This window comes from Vanessa atalanta, chromosome 9 (assembly GCF_905147765.1).
Source record: "Vanessa atalanta chromosome 9, ilVanAtal1.2, whole genome shotgun sequence".
NCBI lineage: Eukaryota > Metazoa > Arthropoda > Insecta > Lepidoptera > Nymphalidae > Vanessa > Vanessa atalanta.
Genome location: NC_061879.1, coordinates 4,963,906 through 4,976,110, shown reverse-complemented (window position 1 = coordinate 4,976,110; position 12,205 = coordinate 4,963,906). Strand labels below are relative to the sequence as shown.

General features: G+C 30.8%; 1 protein-coding gene across 2 annotated transcripts in view; it reads left to right on the top strand.

Annotated features, from left to right (window-relative positions):
• The window catches only part of LOC125066564 (pyrokinin-1 receptor-like), a 46,558-nt gene extending 40,948 nt beyond the window's left edge, over nt 1-5,610 (top strand). For both annotated transcript variants that reach the window (XM_047674693.1, XM_047674692.1), the window contains exons 2-5: nt 616-1,466; nt 3,893-4,113; nt 4,520-4,634; nt 5,287-5,610. In XM_047674693.1, coding sequence (XP_047530649.1) covers nt 668-1,466; nt 3,893-4,113; nt 4,520-4,634; nt 5,287-5,336 — 1,185 coding nt within the window. In that variant the 5' untranslated portion in view covers nt 616-667 and the 3' untranslated portion in view covers nt 5,337-5,610. The remainder of the gene's footprint in view (nt 1-615; nt 1,467-3,892; nt 4,114-4,519; nt 4,635-5,286) is intronic.
• The last annotated feature ends 6,595 nt before the right edge of the window (nt 5,611-12,205 follow it).

The following is a 12,205-nucleotide window of genomic DNA, read 5'->3' as shown; positions in this document are numbered from 1 at the left end:
ATATATTATGTAAATGACCTCATATAAAGTGCGAAGCCTTGAAATCCCATCCAACTATCTCTAGTTATATGCATTTAAGTCATATCGAATATTGCTAATATTGTTAACTTTTATCGTTAAATTTCGTAAAATAACAATTCAAACGTGCTTGCAACATTCTTTCTGAATAATGTAAATTTTGAATGCGCTTAAAGGTTGTTACTAAACTTTATATTTAACAATTTTGGGTTGGTGATGCAAGCTGATAATTATACCATATAATTGTACAGAATTATATTAAATGGAAGCTGCCAAATTCGTAACGTGTATTCTTTAGAGAAGACCCTGAAGGGACTTAATTATTTAAATGTGCAACTATTGAAAATATTTTAATGGAATAATATTAAGATAAAATCATTAATATCTATAATATAGCAATATTTTCTCAAGAAAATAGTAACGACACTAAAATATATATACAACAAGGATGTTTCCAACATTTATTCGAGAATAAGAGTATATAAAGATCCATATTTATGATAATTTATTAATAAACTAAATTCCAATTCAGTCATGTATATTAAAACGGAATACTATTTCTTTGATTGTAGTATAAAATAAAAGTTATTGTTCCAGGTACACGTAGTTCCGGAGGAAAGTGAGAATGTAAACACGTAATAAAACAGTCATGACTTCTATAGATGAGATCACAAATGTGACAAAAGCAATCCTGAATGAATCGCAGGTTGTAGATTCCACCCTTATTTTCGGTCCTCAACGAGATTCAATGTTTATAGTGGTCCCTATAACGATCATTTATACTCTTATTTTCATCACAGGCTTATTCGGAAACTTATTTACATGTGTGGTAATAATTCGCAACAAAAGCATGCACACAGCCACAAACTACTATTTGTTTAGTTTAGCAATATCCGATCTTCTGTTACTAGTAAGTGGTATGCCCCAAGAGATGTACTCTATCTGGTCGAAATGGCCTTATATCTTCGGACACATTTTTTGTGTTCTACGCGGCTTGGCGGCGGAGACGTCGACAAACGCTAGTGTCCTGACGATCACTCTATTTACTGTCGAGAGATACTTAGCCATATGTCATCCCTTTGCTACTCACAAAATGTCGAAGTTATCACGAGCGGTAAAACATATCATAATTCTGTGGGTAGTATCTTTTGGACTGGCCTTACCGCAAGCCCTTCAATTTGGGATAAGAATCCATAAAGGAGTCACAATGTGCCTACAAACAAGGGTAATTATCGAGCACTCGTTTGAGATCTCTACTTTCTTTTTCTTCTTTGCACCAATGATCATGATAACTGTATTATACTCCCTCATAGGACTAAGATTAAATAAATCGTATTTGAGTGAAGATTTACAAGACGAAGAAGAAGCTAGAAGGAATTCAAGTGTAGTGAAAAATATACATCGAAAAAATAACACTAAATCAACAAAAAGAGTTATTAAAATGTTAGGTTAGTAGCCTTTTCTGATATCTTTATATAATATATGTGTTTAATCCAATTGTTGTCAATACATTTATCGTTATTCGCAGTCGTTTGTTTTGCACACAAATGCATTATTCGCTTAACAAAACGAGTTGTTTTGTATACTTATTGTATATAAATCTGTTTTAGGAATTCTATTCTTAATTGAATAACCAATATTCATTTAATTTAAACATAATAAAAAGACAAAAACTAATTAAAAAAAATATAGGTATATTGCGTATTAAAAATCGAATTTCGATTGAATGAAAAGATTAACTGATTAATTTATAAAGTAATGTTTATCAATAAGGTAAAGTAAGGAGTATAATCGAGACAGCCATACTTAAATATATCATTAAAAAAAGAGGCATTACCCAAATTAATTATTTATCTTATAATTTAGAAAAAGTGATGTGCCCAATTATTAATAAACATTAACATTAAAAGTATTTAATACATAATGATAGAGAAATAAGTAATGTCACTATGTAATAACGCATGTGTGGGTGGGTGTACCACCCACGTAAAAACAGCAGAGGCAAAATTGTGTATCGCTTTGTTTTGATCTGAATGAAACTTTATTTTCATTTAAAAAATGTTGGTCATCCCAGGACGCCCGGCAGATGTGCAACATCGAAATTGTTGTTTATTGAAATAATTTGTAATACCAGAAGTACAAATGAAGTAAATAAATAAAAAATATACAGTTTTATTTGTAAAATAAATATTTTTTTGTTATTGTAGTATTATAAAGTAAACGTGCCACGCAAACAAGACAGTAGAAAGCAACAATCGAAAGGGGACACGACGGCACAAGAGAACATCATGCCAAATATTACAATTTATTATAATTTTGTTATACGTTTTTTTGGTGTTACCTGATTTTAAAAACTATAGAGGTACGTCTGTAGTGCAAATTAAAAAAAAAAAACCATTAATTCCAAACATACCGATGACAACTATTTTTAGTAAACAGTAGGCGGTTTCGCGATAAGGATTGAATGTCCTAATCTCTTGCCATAACTCTCGGTAGTCACGGCACCTCTTGAAAAATGTAATTTTCTACATACAATTATTATCAGAAGAACACTAAAATCGATTTACTTATTTTAGTTAAAATTAAATATTAATTCATAAGTATAATAATAATTAATCTAAATATAATGGAAGTACACAAATGATGGATTTAAAGAAGTTTTTATGAAAAAGCAACAACGTTATAAGAAAACTAATGGAATATATTACATTAACTATTTTTTTATTGGAGAGTTCGAAATCAATGCAATATTGAAAAAAAATAGGAATATGAAACTCTGAATATGTCACTCCACTTGATATTATTATCGTTTAATTATTACAAATATAATCCAATTTGTATTTTTCAGCTACCTTTGCTGTACTATAAAGTATGCCGATAATTTATCATGATTACGCAGCCGAATAGTACAACAAAAATTTTAGTGATGTGCTATAAAAGCCTTGATGTCCTTGCCTAATCTTACTATTACTATTTATTTTTCTAAAATAACTCACCCATAACTCTTTGTACAGCACTATTTAGCTATACACAAAAAAGTATACAGTATTCAGAAAATAACTCCACAAAATAAGTCACAGATACAGGAACAGCATAAAGCTGAAATTATTCTATTTTAAAAATGAAACTTTTTTTGATGGTCAACGTTTATTCATATAATCCCTTAGAAATTCTAAGTAACTTACGTAACTTTTTTTGGATTTCTTTTATTTCAACTATTTATAATTATAATAGAACTATTTATAATTATAAATATGAATCGAAATATTATTTATTTATATAAGAATTATTAACATTAAAGCCTCTACTATATACAAATAAGAACTAAAATAGTTAGTGTATAATGATGAACGCGTGGAATAGTGACAAGAATGCCAACAGCATTTCCCCGTGGAATAGCAATTTCGACCCTATTGGCAAAAAATGAAGCACCCCTCCTGTCACCAGGTGAAGGCAATAAGGCGAGGTGTAATACATTTAAGGTCTTTGCACTACTACTCAAAGTTCCGAGTGTTTCAACAGCAAATGGGACAAAAACATAATTTCGACATATCATATTTATCAAGCAAAATCACAATATAATAGTTATAAATATAATAGTTTTGAAATCCTATTAAATCATATTTTAAAAAGCAGTAAAATAATTACATTTTCCATTTTGAGCTAGTAAGCTACAAATCGTAGGTCGCGTAGAAATTGCTGTCCCAACGGATTATAAAAGTGAAGGAAAACAAAGTGATCCTGTGTTGTATTGTAGGTATAGCCTATTTGCGTAACTTTCCTGTTTGCACACACAATTATAGACTATATCTCTCAAAAGCATAAATAACTGAACCTTTTAAAAAGTTCTCCTTAAAAGTTTTGTATTTTGCAGTCGCAGTCGTCATAGCATTTTTCGTTTGCTGGGCACCATTCCACGCGCAACGGCTAGTTGCTATCTATGGAACCTCAGAGGACCACCTCGCCAAGTCGCCAGTTCTACTCTCCGTATACTACTTCTTGACCTACTTGTCCGGAGTTTTCTACTACATATCTACATGTATAAATCCTATATTCTATCACATTATGTCCAACAAGTTCAGGGACGCTTTTAAGGTATGTATGTATTACATATTTTTTTATATTAATATATATTACATAATACATAATTAAAATTAATATCAATCTATTTACAAAAAACAAGTATATTAAAAGTTATTAATCTATTTAAAATTTCGTGATTATTAATAAACGTGTATGTATGCGTGATCAGATACATCATTTATTATTTTCTCTATAAATTAGTTTAAACCATTCGTACACCGTAATAATAAGTTTTGGCGTAATTTTCAATTAATATAAATAATATATAAAAAAGGAATATGTTTATATTGTATATGATATAAACAAACTATTAGACAAAAGTTAACATATTCGAGTATCAATGTTGTGTCACTATATTAAGCTAAAGCGGAAATTCTCTAGGTGTTTAAGTAGGTTTAATATGAAGTCTTACTTCCAGAACACAATAATACGGTGCTGTTGCCCAAGTAAAAACCTTCCCATCGTGCAGCGTTGTTCCTACACAACCGTACCATTGTCCCGACATGTGAATTCATTGAAACCCGCACACAGAGGTAAATGATCGAAACGTTACAATTGAAAAACATACTATAAAATTAGCTTTCAGTAATGCAATCAATAAATAATTAATTATGGTTAGTTTTTCAATCAAGGTAATCTATTCTATTAACTTTTATGAAAAAGAAAAACTTAACTTATTAAATTAATTTTTAATTAACAATCGTCCTTATTTATTTTATGACATGATAAATGATGGACGCGACACCTGTGTAAATGTACCTTGAGTGGTCACTACAGTGAAAAATATTAACTATTGCTAACGCGCCACCACCCTTAAGAACAAAAATATTATGCTTTATGTCCCTTACACTGGCTCACTTGTCCTTCAAACCTGTCCAAAGCCCTACCACTAAGTACGAGTTATAAACTTTATTTAGGGGATTTGTTGAGCACTGATTATCTCTTTCTGTCCTCATTGTTTTGGCATTTCAAAGAAAAAGACAATGTTCTAATGAATTACTCGCTGTAATTGTATATTGTTTAGTATGTATAATAGTTTTTATAGAAGTATTTGCATATAATTATATTCTATGGAATGTTGTAAGTTATGTATGTATATTGTATGTAAGTTTAGTATTAAATATATTTTACATAACCATTATAAAGCTTAACATTTTTGAATTCAACATTCAATTTTTTTTTCAGAAAATAAAGAAAAAATGAAACGAGACTGCATTAGACGGGACAACAATTAGCAGTCAATCCGATCGCGGAATTGTAATAATAAGGATAAAAACAGTCAGAATTTTATCTTCAAGACTGCGCACTTAACTCCAGTCAAACGTACATTTTAAAACTATGTTAAATTAAAAACATATAAGTTTTTAACTTTTTTTATTAAGTCGTCTATTTAAGGCTCCGTTCCTTTACATAACGAATCATTATTGTACTAGCCGACTGTTTTTGATTTACGGGTAAATATAAGTTAAAGCGTTTCTTCTATGTTTTTACGTAACATATTTGTACATGCGATTTAAAAAAAACGCCTCGTAGACAATTTACCATACCATAGCGCCGAATATTAGCTTTACTAAATTAAAATCTATTCAATATTTATTAGCTGGGAAAAAACTGTATAATTAATATTTTTTTGTTAGCGGTTTAACAATTTACCACCAGATTTATGTCTAATATGTACAAAGGTAACACAAATATAAAAACTCATTCTCATGTTAAGCTGAAACCAATTTTGATGGACATGACGGGCTCCTCCTACAGGCGTGTGCGCTTCCGACAGCACACGTTACAATACGTTACTTACAAATTAGGCCATGGGAAGCCTACTTTATACGTATACATATTCATTTTTTTACATTTATAAATAGAACACATTTTTTTACCTATTCTTAAACTTTTTTTACATAATGTTTATATATCCCGATTTTATTGTGGCAATTTAAATAAACAATGTATTTAAAAAGATTGTTCCGATTTTACTTAACTTAAGTCATTACACGTAAAATAGGGAAATCCGTTGATATTAAAAAAAAATCGGAATATTTTTAACATTATATTTTCTATACGTTATATCTGTGTTATTTTGCATGAGACAATAGTTTGTAAAAATTTTACGTGAATTGTTTGGTGACGAATAGGTTTGAAGCTCACCCAACTCATAGTTTATAAGTTTTTTTTTGGGTATACAGGTCTAGACGTAACTATAAAGATGTGTCGCTTGCAAACATGTGTTGTTTGTTTTAAAATATAATAATATATTTATATTGTATATATAAATGTATGTATATACTCAAATTACAACGTTTAATCAAAACATTTACATATTAATTGTAGGCATAACGACCAGTCAATATATTTTTTAGTATTGTTAATAGTGGCTTTCTTAAATCTATACTAGATGATATTTATAAACGGTACAAACAACTAAATAAACATAAATTTTCCTAGCCAATTTTTTTTAGCAGATTTAAATTTAGTAGCCTGTAAATAAAAATATCGATTTTTACTCAGTGTCAATATTTAAAATCGATATTTAGCTTACGATGTTTTTTTTTTTTTGTAAACTAGTATTTGTCTGAATCCGAATGAGACGGCGTTAATGAATAATATAAATATAATCGACAGAAGTACTGAGTTAATAATTTTAATTACGCGTATTAATAATATAATTTTAATATAGTAATTTCTAATAAAATATGTGTTTGGCAGGGTATTAATTTTTTTTATTATCTGATAATATGTTCGTAAGTTTTAAAGTGGGTATGTTTGATTATTTAATTTATTAATAATAAGATTAGTTACATGTGTATATACTAGTTACGATTATTGTAATAAGTAAAAATATGGTACTATGGATGAAAACGCGCACTCGTTAAATCCTCAAGAATTAGATTTTAGCAAATATCTAAGTATGTAATATAGCATTTGGTTGAATGTTGTAAAAAAATATTTATAAATACGTAAACTCCGAATTTTAACAAGTACCTTAAATATATAAATTTATATGTAATGTCGTTAAGGTCATTACTTTTATTAATATAATTTTATTAGCGAAATATATTTTATAAGGGTGTATTTGTGTTATGTATTACCAATATATTATTTATATGATCAACGCCAACTAAATTATAATTTAAAGGTTTGTAGTATTACAAATTTGTAAGTTTGTATCAATACATTTTCCAGGTAATAATTATTACGCGCTTTCAGAATAGAATGGAATTTTGACAATTAAATTTCGAAATTCTCGAATAAAGGTCCGTTAGCGATGGATTTCTGAACAATAAAATTATCCGATTGGCAAAACGAAAACGGAGTAATGATTTTAGCGTATTAATTCTATGTAAATATGTATATAAAAGTGCCATTTATGTCCATATTACTAAATGTATTTGATTTCTCAAAATGTTACCTGTTCCCGGTTTTAGATAAATAATTCATATTTAATTATTGTAATCACTAAAATAATCGATTGCTCGAATGTTGAAAATGCTTAAAAATAATCCTGTAACAAATCACGAGCATGAAAAACATTGCAACATATGTACTAATAACATTCGCATCGATACGAAGTCGCCGAAACTAGCACCACCGGGCGGCCACGCGTATCTCAGTTGTAAAAGGTCGCATCCCATTCTGTTGGCGTGCGTATTATGTATGTATACCGGACATTTAAGAGTTCTTAAGCTTTTCTTAAAAAAGGTTACTATTTGCAAATTTTATCGTATGTAATAATATATATTTTTAATTTTTGAATATGTTTAAGGATAACAATTAAATAAGATAAGAAATGTAATGGTATTTTTTGTACTATTTATGCGATATACGAAAATTTGAAAAATAAAAAATGTGACCTCAGTTGCCCTTTTAATACCTTAAGACTTATCCCTTCATCGACTCGTTTATGTGTGTACCACTAATCAATTAATCTACTGCCAAAAACTAAACTTAAACTTGTAATGCTTTGTGCTTCTGGAACACCATGACGACATTTCAGGAGCAAGCAGTGTTTTAGTCGTTTATTGTTTACTTCTTCCAGAGCCAATGCCTCTTGGCAAAGTTTTCTCACTTTTTTCTTTTATGTAATAAGCAGGTGGACGAGTAAATAGGCAGTGCCAGTACTAATAGGTGATGGTATGTGGTAAACACCACCCATCGACTGGCGCCGTAAGAAATATTAACCTTTATTAACATCACCAATGCCCCACTTACCTTGGGAACTAAGTCATCATGTCCCTTTTGCCTGTGATTATACTGGCTCACTCACCCTTCAAACTGGAACACAACAATACAAAATATTGATGATACAGTACATGATGAGTGGGTATCTAACCAAACGGGCTAGCACAAAGCCCGACAAGCGAGTATCACTATCATGTTTGCCATAATTAATCGTCTCCTAAAATAGGTAATTAGAGTAGGTAGTAGGTAGATAGTGTCAAATACAATTGCTTACAAAGTTTTAAATGGAGCTCGCTCAAACCTTATCAAGTTTCGTCACTCCATTGTAATTAAATAAAACGAAAGTTAGTGGGTCCATTTGTCGAAGCTATGAAATAAAATGTCAAAGGCGTAATTATTTCGATGCTTCAGGCTATTGGTCCTTTGTTGCAGTTTCAAAATATTTTAGCCGTAAGCTTAAGTAAAAATCAAACAGCCAAGCAAGTTGCTGTTTATAAAAATTAACCGCTAATTATTTCTGATAGTCAACATCTTTTGACAACTTTTGTGTAATAGTGTAAGTGATTTATTTAAACGGGTCACTAACTTACCTTATTTCAAATAATTATTGCAAAACACTTCTTAACGAACGTTATAATATTTTTATCATTATACAATATTAACTAATTACATACATTGAAATTACTTTGTAGCTTAAAAATATATTTGCTACTAGCTGGAACTGCGGCTCTACCCGCGCGAAATTTATAAAACTTCCAACCTCCGTTTACCCCGTTAGGAGTGGAGTTTCGTGAAATCCGTTCTTAGCGAATATCTACACCTATAAATGTAACTTTTTAACATTACAAGATTATCTTCATCTTCTATACAAATAATAAAATTATAACTGATCGAAATCTGTACATGGAAGATATTTGAGAAAAAATAGTACTGGGGGTATTTATTAACGCAATAGATCACAAAAATATGATTAAAAATATATGCTTTAATCCCCGACGGCACTACGTGTAATATACATTGCGCAGTTAGACAAATACATCACAACTTTTTTAATATTACAAGAATAAATTATAAATTTAAAACGTTCGGTTGTTAGTGAATTGATTTTTATCGATGAAAAAGCACTCAAATAGAGTATGTCCATCCATTTGGGAACTAAAATACCACAACAGACGCAAAGGTACACAAATATGTCAATCATATAATATCCCTACTTTTGAGGCTTAAAGTCACGCGAATGGAATCGCAGGCACCAGCTAGTTATTAATATATCTTGCGTGACGCTATTCAATTCAAATATGAAATTGAAATTAATTAGAATATGATTTAATATCATATCTATATACAAATATCGTTTTTTTTAACTTTCATCACGCAAAACCGACAAATATTTTGACACGAAATTGGTACCACTATATTGAGCGTGTTTCAGAGAATGTTTGAAGCTAAACAAACTGGTATTCTACCTAATACAAAATAATTCTACGTATAACGAAGCCACAACCCACCGGCCATAAGCTAACTAAACAAATTACTTTAGATCGGAATGCTACAACATAACTAAAATATATTTTTGTTGACATTCCTATTTCTAAAATTAAATAGCTTATCTCTCCTCCTGATATCGCAATTTCACTACTTGAGAAAAATTTCGAAGAATGTGATATTGTCTTTTAAATGAGATACTTACCTTCCTTCTAAAGATGCCTGTGTATTCGACTTTTACAAAACTTATCAATCGAGCTTGTTTTTTTATAAGTAAGAAAGCGCAGGTTAAATTGTTCAATATAAACATGTGACTAAAACCATTAGCTCCGATATCGGTTTTATTTGTAAAAAATATTGTAACAACGCCAAAGTTTCTACTTTAAAAGAAGTTAGTCAGATCCTTAATCTATAACAATATTATAAATGCCAAAGCAACTTTGTCTATCAGTTTGTCTGTCTACTGCTCCTTCACATCCAAACCTTTGAACCAAATTTGACGCGATTGGGTACGAAGGACATTTTTTTATCAGCATTAGCAGCCTGTAAATTTTCCTACTGCTGGGCTAAAGGCCTCCTCTCCCTTTGAGGAGAAGGTTTGGAGCATATTCCACCACGCTGCTCCAATGCGGGTTGGCGGAATACACATGTGAAAGAATTTCGTTGAAATCAGACACATGCAGATTTCCTCGCGATGTTCTCCTTCACCGCCGAGCACGAGATCAATTATAAACACAAATTAAGCACATGAAAATTCAGTGGTGCCTGCCTGGTTTGAACACGAAATCATCGGTTAAGATGCACGCGTTCTAACCACTGGGCCATCTCGGCTTGGCCATTGGCTACTTTTTATTACTTACGCCTGACGACTAACCCCTAAAACGTGCTTGAAACCGCGCGCGATCACTTCTATACATAATAATTAAAATATTATTAAATGCATAGGAAGTATTTATAAATCAATAGATTTAATATTATCAGAACATAAAGCTCTCTGCGCAGAACATAAGAGAGCGTGAATTTGTATTACCTTTAAAACCAATATTTTGAATTTTCAACTGCATTATTATTGTTACGTGAAAAGTGTCATGGAACGTTAGTGAAAATTGTATATTTTGACAAAGTGAACGTATCGGATATTGAACATCCAATTTTGCCGTAGGAAGTTACTATAATATTTGCTGTTTTTTTGGCATTACTTTCATAAAAAAGAAAACTCACGTAGAAAATATATCGACATGTTCTTGTCCGATTTGCTACAATCGTTAAGAGAAAACGCACAAAATATAATATGCTATTATTTTTTATAAGGATTGATATTGAATTAACAAATAAATTGAAGAATCTAATTTTTGTATACTTAATCCCATTTTTTCAAACATAAATGGCAGTTTAGGTATGTATGTATAAATAATATATGGATAGAATAGTAGCATCGACTATGAGCCAGCCAGTCAGCTACGTTATATATTTTTATCATAATTATAATGTTTAAAACATACACGCATAAAAATAGCGCAACACTGCAAGTCGGCTTTCAACATTTCACTTGTGACATATGACGTGAATTCTTATAGAATAGCGCTGCATTACAGCTTTTGGCATCGGTCGAATTTTGAGGCTGTAAGCAATCATAATATAAATTTCTATACTGTATATAGTGTTTGCGTGAAAACCGACAAAAAAATTGACTTGCTTCGTTATTATACTATTGTACCGTATTCGTTACATTCGTTATTTTTCTTTTATTTGAAACTGAATAAACACAATCGTTATCATTAAATCCTGTAAATTATGCAATATAGTATGGGCTATTTATATCTTAAACTCTGGAACCATCATACAAAATATAGACTCACGACTAAATAAAATTACCAGTTTACTTAGATACATAGAAATACATATTTCTATTAAGTCTCGAGGGATATACTGGACCTCCTTGCCCAACTGAACTATACTATCCAAGTCTATCAGCAATCAGCATCGCTTTCTACATCATGGTTGCAAACAGTGGCGTAGTACAGGTGGTGCAGTGCACCAGGGCGCCGGAGTACAGGGGACCCTAGAATCTAAGCTTTGAAAAGAGCGGGTTAGCCAACTCTTCAGCTCCTAAAGCTAGAAAACATACCTGTATCTCTGAGTAATTCTTGCACTGCGCAATTTTATTGCACAGTATAATGACCCTAAGAAAACACATGAATATGGCGCCAAATCGAATGCCTGTGTTATAGATTCAGATGTAGGAGTTGAAGCGACGTTACGTTAAAAAAAATCTACCACAACTTGAACGATAAAAAAAAAAGCGCGCGGACAGTTAGATCGCAGTATTGGTGTCAACGGAACAACAAAATTAAAAACCAAATAATGTATGAACTTATTGAGGTATAAAGAAGTATATATTTGTATGCGAGTCCGTTGACTTTTTAACCGTCGTGTTTAA